Raw genomic sequence first — 22794 nt, forward strand, 5'->3', positions numbered from 1 at the left:
TAAGGATTTATAAGACTTAAAACACTATCAAAACTCGTGTTCATGAAGCTCTATTTTACAAGTATTAAGAAAGGAGACTGTCCTGTATCATTTTCCATTTTAAAGCTATAGGGAAAAAAAAAACATATCAAGAGTTTATAGGAATGTACTATTAAGCTATTCACTTGCACATGTGTATGCATGCACATGCACAAATATCTTAATAGCAAAAAAATTGACAGCTCTCTCAAAGCACACCGAATAACAAGTTCCAAACCGTGGATCTAAAGACTAGGAAAGATTTAAGAATCTTAAGGGCTTGCTAGTGACATGATTCCACACCACATAAAGTCAACTCTCTAGTAGTTTTAGAGAACAAAGAGCACCTCTCCATTTAGGAAAATGCTAAGCAATATGTACATTGTAATGTGGATTTGGGGGGGTAACTGAGGCTCTAAGTCTCTGGAATCTTAGCAGAGGAAACCTGATTAGTTCATTGGCTCTTGTTTTCCTCTAGTTAATATTACAAAAGAAGCATTTTTTAAAAGGACATTTTCAAGTCACGTACTCCATGATTTAAAAGTGCCAGGAACAGTAGTTAGCTGAGCAAAGTTAATTAAAAAAAAAAAGCACTATGCACTTTGAGAAAAGAAAATAAAGCGTTAACAACTGATTGTTCTCTGTTTATTCACAGCATACAATTCAAATCATTCTGGAAACAAAGTTATTGCATCTTCCCCATGGGGTTTTCCTTCAGTGGTCTTAATTAGGACAGTCAAGGGGTTATCTGCTAGATTTGTAAGAGGATTTGCAAGCAAGACTCCTCATTGTAACTATTTCTTGCCAACCGGTAAACTGTGATTTCCTAAGCTGTTTTTAATTATGAGTCAATGTTTCCACATGGCAGGGATTTCCTCTGAAATACTATGAAGTGCAACAAGCAAGCACGCCGTATCACATGAACTTTAGTGCTGTTGCTGGGCTCTATAAATTGTGGAACTGATCCTGCTGCACAAAACCAGATGGCTAAGAGAAGGTGTTTATAGCTCTTAAAGGTTGGCTTTCTATATGCTGAATGCCATGAAGAAGAATATCCATGTATGGAAGGGTACATAAGTATGATAAGTTTGGGGGGGGGGGGGAAGGAGGGGTGAGCGGGAGTCACATGCATTACTTGGGTGCTTTGCATGCATTTATTCATTTTAAGCAAGATTTTCAGTGCATTGCCCAAATCAATGTCCAGGCATGCAGATCTAAGTGGATTCATTGTCTGCATGCAAGGGTTGTGAAAGACAAATACGTACAAGATCCTTACTTCATAATTATCAATTCTTTCCACCAAATGCTGAAAAATAATGTGATATGAAAGGAGCAAAATATAGAACTGTATTGGTTCTAGTGCAAACAGTATCAAAAGGAAAGTATCCTGGAAGTTTTGAACAGCAACAACCATGCCAGGAGAAAGATTCAGAGGGTGGTCTTTCCAATTTGGGATCTTTGAAGACTGGCATACAAAATTCCAACTCAGTACTCACAAAATGAAGCAGCTTGGTTCTCAGATGGAGCAATTTTCCCTGCCTGCAAGCAGCAGTGACAAGCAGTCTGACTGGAAAACACTTGCTCTTGGTAGCAAGTGTTCTTAAGCACCTGTAGATTTCGTGCATGCTGCACTTGCATGCCAATAGGTAGTTAGAGAGCAAGCAATACTTCTGATGGGACATACTGTTCAACTGTGTCTCCTGCCTCTGTCTGTGAGCTTCCATTATATGCCCAAATCTATTTCTGCTGGTCAGTCATTTTATTTCATCATCACACGATCCTCTGCCAGTTCACATCAATCCCTTCTCCTACCGTAACTTCATTACTGCAATGCATCCCCCTCCTTGTCATTTCAACTCTTTGCTTTTCTTTCTTCTTTTTTTCACAATACCCTCCATTCTAGAGCACCATTCTTTTCAGAAGCAAACTTCCTAAAAATCTCTGCGATTGTTCTCTTTTTCTTTACTTTCAACCCTGTTTTCTTGAGAGTTTGGATGTTACAGGTGGCAAACCTGTACAGGCAAGAAAAAAAGCAATAATTGTTGTTACCTGTTCAGATTTGGTGGTCACAAATACAAAGTTGGCTTTCTTTTTATTTTACAGTTATATACATTAGCTTTTTATATATACCTATATATAAAACTAAGTTCTCTAGGGCACAATACATCAATTCACTTAGCCTTCCGTAGCCGTTCTTAAAACAGTTGCATGTTGACTTGCTGCTATAACATTTCACTCTGCTTTTAGAGAGACTGTATAGATAGACCATGCTTTCAGATATGCAGCTAACAGAATAAATGGGTCGTAACAAGGAGTGCAAGGTATTGAGGCATAGAGCAAGATGAGTGGAATGTGCATTTCTAGAAGCACTTTTATTACTGGACTCACATGATGAGCCTAAAAGAAAGTATCCATTTTGGAAGGTTTTTTAATATTGTAAACAATTTGGTGCAGTAGTATGACTTCAATTCCACGTCACGTATTCTGCCAGTCAAGGTTTGGTTCATAGATATGCAAATAGAATGAAATGAGACAACAAGGAGGTTTAGGTAGCAGGAGGAGTGTGACAATATTTACGGATTTGAAACGCACAGTTTGTACATTGTAAACTGCTGAAACAAGTTTTATAGCAAAATTTTAAGACCGAGTAATTTTTATGAGTGCCTTTTAAAAAAGGCAACAAAATCATTGCTACTAGGGAAAAAAAGCCTCAAATTTTAATAGAAAAGTGATCTGATACATTTTTACTGAAAATTTATACTGACACAATTTGTATTGTTAAAGAACTGCAGTGCAGGCTTTATGATGGAACTATATAACCAGAACTCAATTTTTAGAGATATTTTCTTTTGAGCATAGCATTTTGAGAGCCAAGCAAGCTGTGGCACAGGCTAGAGAAACCGATGAATCCACGAGGGATATAGCGAGTGCAGCTGGCCAGCAAGACAATTTTCACTTTCTTAGGCATGAAGCAGAAGAACACATGGCTCAGTCAGGATACAGAGGGGATACAGAGGCAAAGAAACTCACTGACCATTCTGAGCATTCAGGATAAGGCTTCAGAGTGAAGCAGCAGCAAACTTCAGTGAACACTCGCTCACATCCACTCAAAAGCGTGACATTTAGCATCAAGAACACAAACAGACGCCAATTTTATAATTTATGTAGTTATAGTTGTTTAGAAGAAAATCAAGTTCAGTGATGCTTACAGATCTCCTTTCAGATACTGCTACAAGTTGAAAGAGCTCGAGGGCAGAAGGCAAGTTAGCAATGAGTTTGGAAGCTGAGGAATACAGGTCACTTTGCATGGAGTCTCCATCAGGTGCCTGGGAGATGAAGAGACTCTGACTGTCTAGTGAAGTTGCTTAGAAGTCAACTGGGGACTGCGTTCGGCATCCACCAGTCTACTGGCTGTATCAAAGTGTAGATCCAGGCTGACGCCAACTACTGAAACTCTCTCCAGTTCTTCATAGAACATATATGGGAGACTTGAGAATTACCAGGGTTGTGAATTCTGCTTTACAGTTGCTTGTAGGCCATCTTCAAATCCTGACCGTTTACGGCATATAGCATTGTGTTCTGCAGCCAGCACCACAGCCATGCCCTTCAATATCCTGTCACTCCTGCGCTTGCACACCATGATTCCTTGGGACTTCTCACAGTAACAACCACACAGAGAGGAAGTGACAAATAGCACAAGCGCAAAATACACGAGACAGGAAGTACAAATAGCAATTACAGACAAAATCACTAAGTGTGGTAACGTTTAAAGCAATTGTGCAATGTTAAACACTTTAGGAAATAAGAAACTCTCTCCTGACTACCTAAAACTATTAAATCAACAACATTAATCATAACATTTTGCAATCTTATTTAGAGTGCACTGTTCAATGCCTTGCTGATCAAAAATAGAAGCTGGTGTTGCCATGTATGAAACAAAAATATCACATCTGGCAATATCTAGCAATTTCACAATATGTCATAGTCGTATTCCAAGTTTTGTAAACAAGACAGTACCTTTAGGCTGCAAAAAAGAAAGGATTTGGGTTTTTTTGCCTCCAATGGAAAAGATATTATTCTCACACATAGTGTTTGTCTTGCTTTTTATATTTAATGGCTACCTTAAGACTTTTAGATGCTCTAACATATGCATGTTTAAGTTCATAAGCTACTCAGGGGGAAACAATTATGTATTCTTTCCAATATATTAAGAAAATATATTGCATCCAAATGCAAGGCTCTAATAAGATGCACAAAATAAATTTTAAACAATTTTAAAAACATGCTATTGGGACCAGAGACTAAAATTGTCTTTCTCCAGTCTCCACCATGACTATAGAACCCATCATCCCTTTCTGAACATTCAGAAATAAATTAGGAAAGGCATGCTTTAGGATTGAGAAATTTAAGTAAATCAGTCAGAGATACAACAAGTCAAACAGATGCCTCAACTGAATTGCTGGATTAGCTATTTCCCCTTGTCATCCCAATCTCTGCCTCCTCTTTCAAGGGCTATATTCTTACAAATCCCTCCAGAGAACATGAATCTGGGTCAGCCAAAACGTACAATAAATATGTGAAATATTTATAGAACAAGATATCCATAGACTAGCTACGATGGGTTGGAGCATTGCCTACAGGAATTTTTCAAGGAGAAGTTGAGCAGGTCAGGCCAATTTTTGGATTATCGTAAGAATTGGATCAACAGTACAGCACCGAACTGCACCAACGTGACGATTCAACAGATTTACTGCATCCGAGGGAGTTATTCTAATTTCTGAGCAGTTCTGCACCACTATAAGCCATGTTGACAATCCATATTTTGGGTCAAGAATAGCTAACCACCGAACTTGCAGGATAAGAATGTTTACGATTTACAGGCTAGTTTCTTCCGGACAGCTATTAACAGATTGAAGCATTTTTCCCTACTCTGACCTAAATCAGTTCCAGGGATCACATATTCTCCCGAACTTCCTTATCACGCTTCTTAACCACTAGATCAGACAAAGCTTTTCACTAGAAGCTTTTATTCCTCATTCTTTTTTCAGTCCCGATTTCCATCCAAGGCTGTTCATGCCACAGCAGATAAGCTCACCTTTTTCATTAAAAAACAAAACAGAAAACAATCAACTAAATGAAGTTTCTGCTACTACTTTTCAGCAGAGTAATAATACAAGCTGCTAACACTGGCAGCTGACCCCTAGCAGAGGTTTTCAAACACCGTTACTAAAGAGAAAACAAAGTGGTCACACAGATAAAAGAGAGAAAAAATACATGGATATAGCTCCCTTCCTCTTCTTTTTTTGTCCATTCCTCATCTTCCCTATTTTTAACTATCACTAACTTTTTAGGAAAATTACAGAAAAGAACTGCATCTTCTTTCCCTACTGATTGTCTGCACCTTCCTCCTACACTATTCTTGGACCAAGTTAGCGCAAAGAAAACAAAATAAACCGTTTCATCCTGTTCAGTAACAGATGATGAACACCAAGAATAAAGGAAAGGGAAAGTCAGATACTTGTCTTCCAGCAGAGCCTGCCCTTCAGGACTTGGGGGGAAGTTTAAGATCCATATTAAGGCAATGGTTTTTACTGTAACTGGGGAATTTATTTTTATATTTTAATTGGGAAAATATTTGTTGTTGCCTTTTCCTACAACATTCAAACAACTGAAGAGATTTCCCTTACAGTTTTTGCATTAAAACATTGGATTTTATTCTGAAACCTACAGGTTAAAGGCTGGTTTTTCTCATTTTTTAGATTAACATGTACCTTGCATAACTTTTGGCACAATATTATCTGATTTCTTTAGTACTAATAGATCTATGCATTCCATATGGTTGCCTAAAAAGGCCTTAATGTCTTTGGACATTTTCAAACACATAGGTAAATGGAGCAAAGAATAAGTATTTGTTCATGCAAAATATACAGCTTATATTAAAAAACAACAGAACATGAGACTATTGCCTGGCACTTATTTTAATTAGTATAAATCATCTCTCTTGGCTATATGAATATACTCACGGGATTTTTGCTTTGGAAATTCTATTATATTCCATTTTCTTTTGTCCCACTGGGTGCTAGCACAGGTGTTATGAGTGCCAATTTGAGCCTTTGCGGAATTCAGGCAATAGGACTAAAGAGGAGAGCTAGCAAACTACTCATTATAAAGTCTGCTAATCCACTGTTACTTTATTTTGTTCCATAAAGCCTCCTTATTCCTCTAATTCATTTTTCATTATACAGGTACAGAACTGAAATTGCAGTTTTTATCTCAAGCTCTAGAGATGCTGCCCCTTCAGGACACCCACAACCAAATACAAAAGAGATCCTTCTGTATGTTGCCTTCTACTGGAATCACAGAGGTACATTTGGGGCGGGAGGGGAGAACTTTTAGAAGTAAAGCTTTTACAGAGAATTTTTTGCTATGCTAAAGTTTTCTGTTTCCCACCAACTCAGATGTGTAGGTGTACACACCAAATACCTCCCCTGTTTTTTGCCCGCAGAGACCGAGATTTTCTTTGGCCAATCAATTGAAAAAAGGCAGGCCAGAATTCTAAGACAAATTTGCAAACTTATCTGCAGCCATCCTGTATATTTAGTATCTGTAAAACAGAAACGTCAAATTTAGCTTCATTAAGTCTTTTGAGATCAAGAGGTCAGAATTACAACACTATGAATTTTCCCCATGTTAGCTATAAACATGCTGCCCTAGCACTTTCTCCTTATTGTGGCAACCCAACTTCTTCCTGACTGGCAGTTTCTGTTTCATTCCATGGTCTTCAAAAGCCTCAGTACTTTTTCTTTTGCTTCTGCTGTTCCGATAACAGTTGACATAGATAATGAGGCAGACACCTATCTTACCTCCTATGAACAGTACAAGAACCTTGTTTTTCTTTCTGTGCTACTATTTTGGCTGATGGCATGAAGCCAAAGCCAAAACTTCATCATTGTTCCCTTAAGAATCTTCTTTTTTCTCCCCTAGTTGGATCATTGACAATGTCAGTTTTAAATAGGGATGTTTACCATCATATTAGTAGTCCCAGGACAGCTTCTCCTTCATTTCATCAAGGACCTTAGCAGTATAATGACTGCCACATATTATAAGGTAAATTATAATACTGCAGAATATAATGGGCCTTTTGGAGCTAAACATAGGTGTGAATAGGAGGCTTCCAATTATTGGATTAGTCTGAAGTGATAGAAACACAGGGTGCTACTTGCACAGAGAGAAGAATCATAAACTCTGTCCCCTGAAAGTTCCTCTCAGAAGGGAGAAAGCTGCTGCTTCCTCAGAAGCTGGACAACTGAGGAAAGGCATTTGCAGCCTAGTGACCCAGTCTAAATGGGAAACTGATGCAGAGTGTCATTTTTAAGAACAGAAGCAAAAATTTCACACTTGGGAAGAAAGTGCAGCCCACCATTACCTCCAACAGGTAGTGACAGTGGTGAGCTGCTTACCCAGATGGTGGTAATTGATAACAGGAGACCACCACAAGGGCAAAGCAAGATGAGAAGTATCTTTAGCTTCACTTGGGAGGATACTACATTTATAGAGATACAGAATTTGAAGTCACCAGCAAGGCTCTGTGGTAAATTTTCACCCCTCTCCTTCGAAAAAGGGCATCACTTCTTTCCAAAGCTCAACCAAATCTTCAGCACCACAAGACAATGACCCAGTCCTAGGAAAAGGATTCAGAAATTGCTCCCAGAACGCCAGCAGAGATACCAGAGGTTGAGAAAGTCTTGCTTACTAGACCTTGTAACAAAGAGTCTCAGCTTTCAGGCTCAAGTTCAACAGTCGCTAAGTCACTGCCTCAGGCTAAGGAAGCAAGTGAAGCGAATGCCAGCTTTGCTGCTTTGGAGAAAAGCTGAGGAACAAGTTCCCCTAGCCTGTACTTACTCTTAACTTTGGCTCAAACACCTCTCCCTGCCATAATGAAATGAAAGCATCAGACTCTAAGAACTTCTGGTAGTCTGCTCCAGAAGGACTGTAGATAAAGATCTGTCATTTATAAACAGCCTCGTGAGAGGGAATCCCTTTCAGAAAGGGAGTGAGGGCAGGGATCACAAGCACCGTCTTCCTAAAATACTTGGAAGGATAGTACAGCAGTGTATCAGCTATTGCAGATCTGAAATACGGCCTGATAATCTTGTGGGATAAAAGTCCAAAACTTGAACAAGTCTTCTAGATCTTATTAGCAACTCCTTAAAATAGTTTGTAACACTCTGAGGTACGCAGAAAAAATTCCCCAGAGACACACTCAAAAGATCCATCGAGGAAGTGGCATGCAGGCCATTTTCAATAGATCGGTTATGACAACACCCACCGATAGAGAAAGTTCATCTCAAGTCACAGGCTAGTACAGAAAACACTGTAGTTAAATAGTAGGAACCTGCAAATAAATTCAGGGTAACAAAAAAAACCCTTAACATTAACTACCACAAGTTAATTCAGCACTTTGAAACTTATCCCCTGTTAATTGAAAACAGTGTAATGAAACCCATGCTAATAATCGTAAGTATATTAAAAGCAGATATCCAGGTTGTGTCTGTTCTTATAAATGTTTATTTTCTGACTTTAAAAAAAAACTCAACTCAAAATAAGAATTATTTTCTCTCATGCAAGACATCGTAATAACAGAAAGCTCTGTTGCTGAACAAGGCATGCCATGCCATCTACAGTTTTACTACAGAAATGCATACACAGGCAATCAAGTAAATGAACTGCTTTCTGTCCTAAAAAATCCCCGTGATGCAAGGCATTTTATTGTTTTCCAATCACTCTTGATACATGGAAAACACAAGCTTTTGGTAATTAACACACAATCTAGCCAAAGCAGGACAGCATGAAGAAGAGTGTTGACAGACAGGCTTGTACGCCAGGATTGGATGCAGCAGCAGTAATGGGAAGGGAGGGGAAGGGAAGAGCTAGCAGAAGTTCCTGCCTCATCTAACTGGCATGTGCACTACACTGGACCTTTTCAAGCCTTTCCCTCCCAAGTAAAATCCACTCCTGCCTTACTAAAGGCAGAGACTTCACATCCACATTTCACTTTTATACTCGAATATGCATAATGGGAATATATACTTTCTGTATCAAGATGTCTGTGGGTCAAACGGCAGGTATTATTACTCTTTGAAATATATATGAAGACTAGAGATCCAATGTGGCTCAGTTAAGCACTAAGAAATAGATCCAGTGGCTTAGTTACCTAGCAAATGACATGCCCACTAGAAAAACAGAACCAACCAACGAATACAAGAAAAACTGTAAGACTGGTACACAGTGACACACCAGAGGAAGAGATGACTTTATACATGAAAATCTGTTCACAGGCCTTAACAATTGTATTTTGGGCCTTTATATCAACACAGATGGAGCACAGCCCTTTCAAAGCCCTAGCTGCTTTGATCCTGGCAAAACCCTTACTCAGTGCTGAAGACAAAACTTTCATCACTTCAGTGAGATACTGGACTAATTACTAAAATTAGAACAGTCTCCATTTTTAATTAGATAAGTTAACAGTACAAATGCCTACTACTGGCTACTTGCTGTGGTACCTCTATTTTAAATTTCTTGCCCTCAGAGAGGAATCCAAGATCTAGATTTAGATTTTTGAGTTTCATATAAGATCAGAAGTGAAACAAGGAAAAATGTAAGCTGAACAAGGTCTGGCCTAAAAAGTCAGGAAATTCCCATTTCCTAAGCAAAGAACTACATCTAAAAATTCAGCCTATGTAATTGTATTCAAACTGTTTTTTTCTATTGTATGTCACTAACAGCAGTTCCATAGGCCAAACTGTGTTGTCACTGAATCTGTGCCAGCATCATGTTCTGCCTCATCCAGGCAAACCCGTTGTGGTAGCTGATAATCCTGGAGGGAGACACTGTGTTAGCATTAAGAAATATTTTAGAGAGAGAAAGAAAAATTAAAAAAAAAAAAAAAAAAGAGAATCCAGTTCATTTATCTGTGTAGGCTCTGTTGGACTAATCGTAAAGTACAGGAACTAGATATTCAGCCATAAGAGTAAGCATACCTGAATTTGGAGCTCTGCAAAGTGGCTGCTTGTGAAGATGGCGTTTTTATATCCTGCAGGCCAGCAGCAATGTGCCTTAGGGCAGCTGAGTATCATTAAGGTTGAAGGCAAGTCCAGCCATTGCCTGGTGGGAAGCACTCCCTATGCCAGTCAAAGATGGCTGGCAAAGATGCCACTGACCTGGGTCTGCCCACCCACACCACAGGTATGCCCTCCAGCTCTAAAAATCTCCTGCAGGAAAGTCACCTGGTACTACAGAGGTAACTCAGGGCAGGCCTAAGGCTTAATGCAGCCAAGCTCTTTAGCCTATATACTCAGTAATACCCCTAAGAAAGTTTATTTTTACTTGGGCCCAAACAAAGCTTTCACATAATATGAATTATGTGGAAAAGGGCTGTCAGAGAAGACCAGCAAACAAATAACACTGGCACTGTTAAATTTTCATCTAACATGAATTCTCCCAAATGTTTAGAGCAAAGGGCTCAGGCTAAAAATTAAGCAAGTCATCCTCTCTGATACTGCAGTATGAAATCAGAGGTTTTGCAACTACCAGTTCAAGTGTTAGAAAGACAGACATGCCTCCACTGCTTATCCGTAAAAAGCAGTATTCTCCCAAAACTCCACCATCCCAACTTAAAGAGAGCGGTATTTTGTTTCAACAATTCTAGAAGTATATCTCTTCAGTTAACTGAAAGAAAAATACTTAAGTGATCTTTAGTCCTGCTACATGCAAGAGGTAAGATCAGACAAATGGGTACAGACTTCTCAGTTGTCAGGTTTCTACCTAGCCTATGTCCTCAAGAGGTTTTTGAGAACAAATCATCCGCCAGTAGCATCCAGCCTGTCTCTATCAGCATTAAAAGACGACTCTGTCCCTAAGGGTATCTTTCTTTCCTTCCTTTTCTTATATTTCTTTTCTTATCTTCCTTTTTTTGTCTGTAACCTTCCTTTTCAAAATTTTCCTCCAGTTTTCTGCAGTCTTCCTGATCATCTTTCCCCTCCAGTGCAGACACCTACACCACACGCTCATTATTTGCGGTGTGCCTAGAGACCATCCCGCAGGACCTGCAAGCCTTAAGAGACAGAAAAAATTCTTGAAACTATCTTCAGCATGCAGATGGCAATAAGGCAACAACAGATTAAAAAAAAAAAAAAAAAAAAAAAAAAAAAGGAACTGGGAAGGAACAAAGCACATGAATGGATTTGAAAAGGCAGACTGTGGATTATGTCTCTACACATGAGATTCAAAATACTCATTCATCCAGCCACCCAGCACTACATCTCTCCACAATATGACTACTAAAGTCATCACAGGTATCTCTTCCAATATCGCATCAACTACTTCTTACTGCATTTAATGTGATCTTCTCACCTTAGAAAACCTGCCCAACCTCCCTTCCTTCAAAATGCCCCCAATTGCTCTCATACTCGTCACCTTCTCTGCCTCACCCTTTCATCTCTGTCCTCTTCTTATGTTGCTCTCCTCAGCTAAAGTCTCCTAGTTCTCCTTCGCCAAGGATCCCTCCTCTGATCCCACAGTTAGACCCAGTCTCCTTCAGTTCCCTCTTTTAAAATCACTTTTTCCAGAATCCCTTACCCTCACTAATAACTCCTCCATGGTCTGCCCTCCTATATCTTATACAAAATATAAAATGTTTCCAGTTACATACTACTATAATTTTGTTATGTCTACATAATAGCAGCTTAAGCTGCAAGTTGTAAATCAATGCATAATTTACAATTACATCTTATTTATCTGTAACATCTCTTACTAATGCAAGTATATAAAAAGGTATCATTTGATAAAGTAACATATTTGAAAACTATTGGAAAAAGCTTGGATTAAACAGATCTTGGAGAGAAGAACCGAATATTTATCTACTAAATCTAAAGAATAGAGTAAATACATATTTTTTTTGAAAGCTCTGAATCAAGTTCATTACACAATTTTGAGTCTGGCAGACTCAAGTATTGCTTCAACTGTATAATGTACAGAGCTTCTAAAAGTATAGATCTTCTTCTAATTGGAATCAGGAATTTTATACTTTCTTAAATCTACTGGGCAAGAATCAATACCAATTTAACACTGAACACATGCTGCCATATAAGCTGATAAAATAAATTGCAGAAGCTGAAAGTTCAACATGGTTGCTGAAACTACAGCAGATAAAGATTTCTCCTAGCAATGACTAAGTATCCTTTTTCCCCTTCTCTTCCCCCTCAATCAAAAAACCACACACATCCTATGAGAGCCCATATGAAACAGATATGCCATATATGCCTTCCTGATTATAACAAAGCAATTAAAAACATATTGCTTCTACTGTGCAGCTATTCCAACATTAATTGCAATAATTTCATCAGCTTTACACAGCCCTAGAAGTAAATGGCAAAATGAGGAGAGAGGCTTGTTACAAGTCAAAAGGCGTCGCCCTTTCAGTGGTCAGAACTCACCGTAAGTCCAGATATTAGTCTGTCCTAAAATACATGAGCGGATTTCAGATGTAAAATTAACTATGAGCATCTCCAGTTTACTGCCTTCTTTTCAAACCTTTCTAATCTGGTTTCGTATCTAGATCATTAGCAGCAGGTCTTGGTTGGCTATGGAGATGTTTTAGACTGTACATCTCTCAGGCCAGTATAAGGTCTTCATTATTTGCTTGTAAAGCAGCAGTAAATGAAACGATCTGTTCACTTAGCAACGCACAACTCTCAGCCTCCCAAAAATCACTAACGCACAGCTGCTATGCATTGCTGATCTACGCCTCATGGAAAGTCCCCAGGACACCATATACAAACTTCCTAACATCTAGACATAATGCCAGTTCAAAACACAAACTCATTTAAGATACGCCTACAAAAACCGTAAGATTGTAAGTCTGTTTCCTTCAGACACTTCCCTTCATCTCCATAGTTAATACCTTATAGGATATCAAAGGCACTATCTGGAATATTTTTAGGAGATGCAACAAGTTCACTGTTCCCCAAATACAGTTATAGTTTAGTTTATTTTTCCTATTTGAAATAAGTTAGGGGGAAAAAAAGGATTGCTTTACAGTCAGCCTTTAAAATGCTCATTAGTTAACTCACAGTCATGTTCTCTGTTCAGTATTTCTGTAAGTCTCACTCTTTCACAAGTATTTAAATACTATTTTCTATTCACGTACCACTTACCTACGGGCAGGCGAAGAGTTATGTTGTTGCAGAAGTCAGTATAGCAGCATTCAGTTTTTGTTACGTTTTTAGAACTGTGGCAGAAGACTTGAGCATTCAGTTCTGGAAGGGAGACACATGACTTGATCACTTCTTCTCTTCCATTAGTTAGCATGACTGAAGCCCAGCATGCTCCCTCAGTTTGACAGGTGAAGTTTGTATGCTCACACAGCTGGCACACGCACTTTAGACCTGAAAAATATTTTTTCATTTTTCATGAGAAGACAATTCCATGGCAACCATACTAGTTAACCTTGTCAGTCAGTCAAGGACAGGCAGCCTTAGTCATGAAAGGTCCTCAAAATGCATTCAGTACACTTCCACCAGGCTAGTTATAACTCTGCAAGATGGAACATTGCTCTACTTGGGGGAGTCAAGGTTTAGAAATAAATAAATAAATAATTTTATCCATGCAGTCATGTAAACCAATCTACTACTAATGGAGCTTATAGGGGTGGGGCAGCGTCTGGTTTTTTCCATTAAAGATAAGATAAAATCATAAGATGACTAGAACGTTCACCAGGAACAGAACAGCTTTCTTCTGATTGCTGCTCAAACAGCCAGTATAGTCTAATAGATGCTCCGTTCTCTTGCTGGTACATTTCCCTGATCAAACTGGGACCTAAATTAGACTGCCATTTTCTCAAGCTGGCAACCCACGTAAGATTTGTTTATACGAGAGTGCTGTAGCCCTTAACGTAATTTCATCATGTCTCATATTCACAGCTTGAGGAAAAAAATGAAATGCACAACTGTGGCTGCATTTTGCCTGTGGTAGAAATAACAGGAACTCTAGTCTTAAACAGATGCTTTGAATGACCTAAGAACTCCTGACAGACATCAGTAAGAATCTGATTTTTGTTTCTGTGACGCTATTTGTTTTCTTTATAATAACCTTCATTCTACACTACCCTTCTGAAATAGCAGCTTGTAGTATTTATCTTCTGCTCAGGCCCACAACAAACTTCCTAGGCACCATATGCTCATGTTTATCCTGAATTCAGGATAAGCTAGGAGCCAAATCTTTATGCGTTTGTTTCAGCTTTCTCTCTGTACAAAGGCGTGAGCACAAATAATCATCCAATAAAGGAAATGGGTGATTCTTTTTCCCTTGAAGACATTATCATCACAGTCCTAGAAGAGATGCCAGGAGCAAGAGTCATCAGATTGATAGAAAAAAGAGATCTAGCAGAAGAAAAAGACAGACATCCTCAACAATACTGCAAAATAAAAAAGTTACTTGACAAATTAAAATAAAGACCTTTATAAGCATCTTCAGTGTTTCAGACAGTCCACTATGCTGTTTTGCCCCCTTCTTGTGATCTAAAAATAAGATGGGAAACAGTCTTTATAATGTCACTGAAAGTAGACAATTGTTTTCTCCTGTCCCACGTGCATCCGATCCCATGTGGATTGCTTGAGAGGGGAGCTAGTCAAAAATGTCACTGCAATTCCTGAACAGCTTCAGGGGTATTCCTCCAGACATAACAAACGTAAGATTAGAAAAGGACCGTTTAAGAGGTTCTGTAACCTGTAAGAAGCCATTACACAAAACAGAACAGAAAGAAAAGTTTTTTTGGTCAAAATTCACAATGCAACTCAACCAGATTATTACTGCTTCTGAAAGTGAAAACATTCAGCCCATCAGATGACAAACTCAAAGGAGCAGGGAAAGGAGCGTGTTGAATTCCATGTTTTCAGTAATTTTTCATGCCCACTGGAGACTAGGTCTTGCTGGAGAGCAAGATAGCTCTATAAGCTTTCTTTCTACTACAATATAAATACTGAGCTCACAGAAGTCATGGGAGAAAGGCATGCAAATTTGCAATAGGAAAATTAAGTTCAATTTGGATTGAGATATTAGATCATTTACAGCAGAGGTTAAAGAGCATACAAAGCAAAACTTGCCCACATCCAAAACATTATATCCTAAAAAACTTTTTAATGTATACGTGTTCTGCCACATCTGAACTGCTGCCTTTTTCATCATTCCTTCAAAAAAGCTGAGAAACAGTATCCTAGCAGGGACAAAGTCTCCAGCCTGTACTTCTCAACCTAGGTCCTTCTAGCTGTCCTCTGCTAGTCCTGACTCTCACCTTGTCCCCGTTTTAGTCTCTTTGTCCAGTTTCCCCATCTTTATGCAGCTCTGATCTCATATGCCTCCGGCCAGACACCCACTGTCATCTAATCACAGGATCTTTCTCCAGTAACACCTAAAACACCTCTCCCCTGCATCCTGTGGTCACCTTCATTCCTCCCGAGATGGCTCACACTCACAATTTACACGTCACCTCTTCCCAAAGCCTTATAGCGTCCTCCCAGTCCCCATGTCCTCCTTCACCATCTCCCGGTTTCTGTTTTATTCTTCTGCTCTCAGACACACTTTCTTTCCTATCAGGTTGCCAGTTGCATTATTGGTCCCACCAACCAGCCTTTCAATCCCAGTTTCATCAGAATCTTTTGCCTTCACTCAGTCAATGCCTTGCACTCCCCTACTCAGAGACAGCTTTTAGTGCTTTGGGGCAGAGGAAACAACGTACTGACAGCATCAGAGAGAAAAGTTTCCCTGCTCTCGTTTATTACTTGTAGCTCTGCACTAGCCTGCATCTGAAATCAACTAACGCAGGAAAGTCTTTCTAAACTAAGAATCTCTGTGCTGGAACATACTCAGACTGGCAGATGGCTGCAGTCAAAGGGATGAATCTGTGAGATCTGGGAGTAAGAGTGATCAGCAAGAATGAATACTTCACACACCTTTTTTGCTAACCCGATTAAAAGGGTTTCTGCTGAACACTTACGATCTTCATTCCCTACCCCTGCAGCCCTGTATTTCACATTTTCCTAGGGTTATGCCTTTTGCTATTGTTGACCCAAGGTTAAATGCTGCCAAATTTCAAGCCCTTGCTCAAAAACAAAGACAAAACAAAGGGGGGGGGGGGGGGAGGAAAGCACTGCTAAATCTATTCAAAGGCAAGATCAAAGTTTAAGTTGTCGGCAGGATGAGACTCTCTTTTCCTCAAAGTGATCTGTATAAATCTTCTAAACATAATCCATCCAGAGGCAGGCATCCAATACGATGGAAAAGTTGAGCTCAGATTGTTAAATTTTTGGCAGATCTTACAATGGGAAGTGCCTGACAAGTTTAACAAGCTGTAATTATAGGCAACTGATAACATCTGTGATTTCTTGACCAGCTACCCTTAACATTTATGGATGGGGGAATGGGCATCTCAAAAACTGACACCACTACATAAATAGAAACCCAAGATTCCTCAGATATGTGCCTATGCTCCTGGATAATTTCTCATTTATAAAAAAGGATAACAAATTCAAAGCAGATGCAAATATCTGACCTTGCTTCCAAGAGCATATATGTACATCCTTTGTTAATAAAGCAGAAAGATGTCCTTAAAAATATAGCCACAAAAGCACAGTTTTCCAGCATCCATTCTATTTCAGCTCCTTCTCCTCAGTTAAATAATGTAAAGAAAAGCCTAGACCTTTTTTGCATGCTCTTTTTGCCCACAGGCATGCTAAGCAAGGGTGCACTGCAAACTGCATCAGCAATCAGCTCACATCCTGGGTTGCATCTCTGTATTGCACAATGCACTGAGCTTATCAGAGACTTGTACAACAACCTGTGCTCTTCTAAGCTTGAATCCCCTTTCCCATTACCACCCTGGCATCCTCAGACACAAGGGCCTGAATAGAATTTGTGACTTACCACGCTGATGCACTTGGCACATCTCAGTGCTGCTCCAGTTTACTCATTACAACCTTCTCTCTCAAACTTTCCTTCTTATGGAAAAACTCTCCATATTCAATTCAACAATTCACTGGTAATGCAAAATCCATTTCTAGATCTCACTACACATCTGCACAGTTTCTGCTATAATTTGACTCTATCGCTGTCCCAGAGAAGCTAGCAAGGCATTTACCCCCAATTTACAGAGCACATGGATAACAGTAAGGTGACGGAAGAGCTTCCTCTGTATTTCACAATGCTCAAACCAATATAACCTTTCAACCACGCTTCCTCTTCCAAGTAGTCATTTTATGGCATGAACACACAAGGGTTGCTAAGAAACCCATTAGAAACGCACAGCATTTCTCCAGCTCTATTCCTAGTGATAGTCCTGATGATGTTACTAGCAATGCATTGGTGCGCGGAGGAAAGTCAGAACATTCACAGCAGTTGAAACTAGAGAAGTAAAATATAGTAATTGTGCAGTAGTTAAAGGAAAAAGAGAGATAGGAGGAAAATATGTTCCTGACGTTACAAAACACAGCACTCTTGATCCTATAACGAACATGACTTCTTTATTTACTCAAGCATAACAAAATTCCCCTTAAAATGTTGCATTCTCTTGTTCTTGAGAAATTAGGAGAAAGTGAACAACTGAAGTATTTCATGGCCTCAAAAAGCTATGTTAAGCATTCAAATTTGATTACCAGTGGTTATCAATTATTTAATTCTCCAGCAGTTATTAACAAATTTGCATCTCTCTATCTGCATCTTTCCAAAAAACCTCACTCTCCCGAAGAGAGACTGACCGTACCCTCACAACGTTTTTGAGCATACTGCTCTGATTGATAGTCACTATCCGCACAGCGGAAGGCAAGGTCAGAGAGGGCAGAGTAGGAAAGATACACTTTGAGTTCACTTTAGCAGAGACAGTAATTACAAAGAAATATTTCATGACAGCAAAGAAAGGTATATATTTCTTCTGTTGTCTAAAGAGAAGCATGGTACTTCTCTTGTTCTGTATAAGAGCCAAATGAATAATAGGAGAAACTAACAACCAGAGGCAACAGTGAAGTTGATTCACAATTTGTTGTCAAATACACAAAAGATTTTTGTGTACACAAACAATTTTTAAACACAGGAATCATAAGGAAAAAACAGGTGTTCCCCGTTTTAACATTTTTTCAGACAGATATAGTTTAAGGAAATGTGTTTTTGCTTTTTGCTCGTTTCTTTGCTTTTTGCTGTCATTGTAATAGGAGTTGAGACTATAGAGCAATTTCTTGGATTAAACCCTCTATGGATTAAGGACAGAATAACTTGCTCTTCAGAGCAGAAAATAACCTACATAACTTAGAAAAAAGCAACTTTTTTCCCTTTTAGTTTTCAGTGCAGCCATAATAAAACCCACAGTACAGGCAACTACCCTGTGAAATTAGCTCATGCAGCAGGAAGAATGGAACTAGTAGTGGATTTAGAACAAATCAACACACAACCGAGCAGCAGATGATTTTTTTTTTTTTTTTAAAAACACTTCCATCAGTTTTTTCCTCAAGTGTCAGCTTCAAATACACAAATCACTAAATATCTAAGAAACAAGATAGGAATGATAATACAAGTGAACAACAGATGGAAGAATCTGAGTTTAGACACTAGCTTAATGAAAGCAGCTAACGGTTAAAATGTAGCAAGTATACATAGTACATCTTCAAAATTTAAATGGAAAGAATCGGGAATGTATTTGGCATAAGCTGACCAGCAGTCTAAGACTAAATAAAAATTAAAAAACAGGGGAAAAAAAGCCCAAACTTGCTATCACTTATGAATCACACAACATTCTACATTTCAACTCAGACATTTTTACTATACAGACAGATTACCAGGGTATTAATCTTCTGTTAAGTCATAATCCAGTTCTAGCTGCAATACTCAGCAGTTTCTTATTGTGACTACACAGTAGTAGAACATTTCAAAATTAAATTTGAAAATAAATATCTAAGGGGCATTACAGTAATTGTCTTTCATCTCAACGGGAAGGAAAGCTAAATAGCGGTAACACTTCCATTCTCAATCATTCTGTATAGACGCTCTGTATTGTGCACGTCTAAGTATAATCACATTTTATAACTAAATCAAGCGATTTGGGACTCGTTTAAGCATAGCTACTTAGCGTTGCCTGGTTCTCAAGACTAAGGCCCAGATTCCAGCATGAGTACTCAGCCCACTCTGAAGGCTACCTTCCGCTCCAAGCAACACCTGAATGCAAAGGGTTACGATATGGATCTGATCTATCAACTGACCTATCAACCTCAGTCTCAGGAGGGCGACAGGTGGCAAAAGCTACCCTGCTACATGAAGGCGGCTCAAATGAGACCTAGGAAGCTACAAACTGCTGGCTCGCCTTTCAGTCAGCTTATTATGGGGCTATAATAAAAAAACAGAGTGGACACTGGTTCAATACAATGTGGTGGAGCAGAGTCAAGGTAGCTTTAACACGGCTCCTTTTACAAGTGTTCTTTGCAGGAGTCAGCAAGAGTTGATAATTGACCATGTGTGAAGAAACTCAGCTGTCATGAGACAGAGCTGTCTCAATCTTTTAACTAGAGGTTATCCCATTTAGCCCATGACAGCTGAGATAAAGAGGTGGGGGGCGGGGGGGAACTGTAAATTTTCACAGTGAGAGAGCATTATTGGTGGAGTCTCACAGAAATTTGTGTTATTCAACGTACTCCAGTGATCGGGGAAGGAGAATGGATAGCAAACCAGTAAAACTGGCTGAGGATAGGAAAGTTAAAACTGATTTCAAAGCACTGCCGAGGAATCTCACCATGCTGAATGATCACAAGTCAGATGAATGAAAAACATTACGCAGGAGGAAAAACAACTTTAGCTGTGTACGTACAGTAATAGCTACTACCAATATTAGCTACTACCTCTCAAAATATCTTTTTGGATAGCTCTTGAACACATCAACTGAGCACTCAAGAAGAATATCATGATTAGGAGAAAACAACAGAAAAACAAACATCGCATTTTACTCCTTAGGATTAGTTCCAGTTTTCCATTTCAAAGGGCACAGGAGAGCTAGAAAGTGGTACAGGAAAGACAACAAGGGGAATTGGAGATAGGAAATTAAGAAGGTAGGCTCATTTGTGTGAAAGGCAGCTTAGGGGAGATGTGAGATTTTTATCATGAAATTATGGATTGTATTGAGAAGACAAACGATATCACTTAATCATTGTTTCTCATAGCTTGAAAGCTACCAGGCACCGTGGACGTTATCAACAATAAATTTATGATAAGCAAGAGGAAGCACTTCTCTCTTTCTCATTCTCCTTTGCCTTCTCCCCCTCCTCCAGCCAACTGTTAGGGGTAAATATTATTGCTACCAAACACCAAGGATAAAGCATTAGTGCATTGAAAATGCCATTAGACAAATTCACCTTTACAGAAGACGGATTCATAGAAACTATTAGGCCCAATGATACATGTGCAACTTCTGACTCCTTAAACTGCAAGCCATCATGAGCTGTGCGTATACTTATATACCAGCACAAACCGCAGTCTGTATTTGCTTCAGTTTTAACCCTTCTTCCTTGAATATCTGCTGCAGGGACAGCAGTGGTTCTAGAACCGCTGTGCTGGTCTGACCGGCTGAGACTTCCCTTCTGCTTCCTGCAAACACAGCTAAGAATGCTGCCAGTTCAGGAGGGAGGAGAGAAAAATTAAGAACAATTAAGTTGAAAAGATGGACTGAAATTCTTTAAACCTTTATCCGCAGCAAGAATTATTTATTCCTTCCCACAGCACTGCACCCACAGTCTCCTACTATAAGCTACATCTATGAAAGTGATAAAAACGTCATCAACTTCTCTTGTAACTTATTTCTTCAGAAGTGGAAACTAGAATCTTGAACAGTGGCAGGTCTTAAAAATATCTTGCTTTTTAGGTTAGTATTAAAAGTATGAAAGAGAACCCTCTCCGGAGAGGTCTCTGGAAAAGAATATATTAGGAGTAATAGAAGATTAACAGCTCACTACATAAACTTGCTACAGAAGGGAAGGATATCAAAATGGGAGAAACTAGAAAGTTGTGCAGAACAATAGACTATTCCAGAACTGAAGAAAATGTCTTAGAATGAAAGACTTCAAATAGTTACACTGTTTTGATTTCTTAAAAATATATACAATAAGTGATTTCATTAACATGTGCAAGTATCTTAATTTTGGAAGCAAAATACTGGATACTCAGGATCGCTGTTTTAGAAAAGCATTGCAACCATGACCAAAAAAACCCCACCACCACCATCAGCAACAACAAAACAGGGGGTGGAAACTGAGGCCAGACATTAAAATTAACTGAGCAGGGAGGGGGCAACAAAAACAACGGACAAGTTCTTGGTGGAATAAACTGTCAAGGGACATTTTCTAATATCTCACTTACCTCAGATAGGCTAGGTATCTTTTGAAAAGTTATGCTTTATGAAACATAAGCTGTGTAATACAACACTAATGTAACTGGGCCACAGTTTACTGAGCTACAGTACACACAGAAAACGTGACAAGCTGATGAGGAAATCTGCTGGTCTCAATCTAGAAGGTGCTGAAGGATGATCCAGCGCAGGGACTGAAGCTAGATGTTATGTGGGGAGTATTACTACGTAGTAATACTGTGCTGCCAGGAAGGACAGATGGAATTTAATAACTAAAAGTCCAAAATGAATTGCATAAAAAAGAATTAGTAGCACTGAAAGGTGAATACAGTCCATACTTCCACCACATTAGCTTGAAACGTATTTTACATTTAAGAAGTCACATTGACTCCATTTTCTGTTTTCGAAAAGTTCACTTCTAGTTAAATTTAGACTACTTAATATAGCCTGCTTTTTCATAAAAATAGGTATTACTGCAGAAATTTGATTTAAGATGAAAATTTTATTTTTTGTAAAAATGCTGTATTCAAGGAGTATTTCACAAAACATTTAGAAACCTAAAATATCTTTCTGCTTAACTTTCACTGGCTTTGCACCATTCTAAGTCACACTGAAAACGCACGTATTGCTGGAGAAATTAAGTAGAATGTGAATTCTGCAAACACTGCGCTGATTGCATAGAATCAACTTCCTGATAAAAATGGAATCGGGATAACATGGACTTTTTAATGCACTTCTTTTTGCCATCATCAAACTGAAGACGAACCAACACCAGAAAGATGAAGTATCTGATTACATTAAAATAATTATCATTTGTGAAGATCGTTTATTCTGGAGGAAAGCGTTTCACAAGTTACGTTCAGCCGTAAAATTCAGCTGCCTCTGAATGACAACTGCCACAGGCATAGAAGCATAGCCAGTGTTACACCTATCACTTAGAATTATTAAGGTAATAGAAGAATATTTACACCCTTAAGAGACACTTGGATTACAGCATCACTGAAAACATTCAGGACAGAAAAGGAAGTGTGCTAAGCTGATAGAAACTGCCAACTACCATCAGAGCTACTGGCACATGATCAGATTCATCTGCATACGTCCAAAATTGCCAGGGTGTTTTTCTCAACAGGTAGGAAGCCCACCAGGAGAGTATTCACATCATCTAATTGTAAGCATTCAACTTAGGCCTCTATTAGGACTTCTGTTCTCTATATGGTAAGTGGAGACAACACAAGGTAATTCAGAGCCCAATTGCTCTTGAGGTAAAATACAGGTAATTGCATTTTTGAACTGGGATGGAGTTGTTATTTAAGTATCTCTTCCCTATCATCTGCTCGCTGCTCCAC

At 38.9% G+C, this 22794-nt stretch overlaps 1 protein-coding gene across 7 annotated transcripts in view; it reads right to left on the reverse strand.

The window, feature by feature from the left end:
* ACVR1C (activin A receptor type 1C) overlaps window positions 1-22794 on the reverse strand; it is a 51710-nt gene that overhangs the window by 24998 nt on the left and 3918 nt on the right. For 4 of the 7 annotated variants that reach the window (XR_011142046.1, XR_011142045.1, XM_068949437.1 and 1 more), the window contains exon 2: window positions 13233-13463. Coding sequence is in view for 5 of the 7 variants with exons in the window: in XM_068949434.1 (XP_068805535.1) it covers window positions 13233-13463 (231 nt within the window). In the remaining 2 variants the exon portion in view is untranslated. Of the gene's footprint in view, window positions 1-13232; window positions 13464-14532; window positions 14617-22794 lie in introns of those variants that run through there. The other 3 variants (XM_068949435.1, XM_068949436.1, XM_009666522.2) reach the window with 2 other exon arrangements.

This window comes from Struthio camelus, chromosome 6 (genome assembly GCF_040807025.1).
Source record: "Struthio camelus isolate bStrCam1 chromosome 6, bStrCam1.hap1, whole genome shotgun sequence".
NCBI classification, from domain to species: Eukaryota; Metazoa; Chordata; class Aves; order Struthioniformes; family Struthionidae; genus Struthio; species Struthio camelus.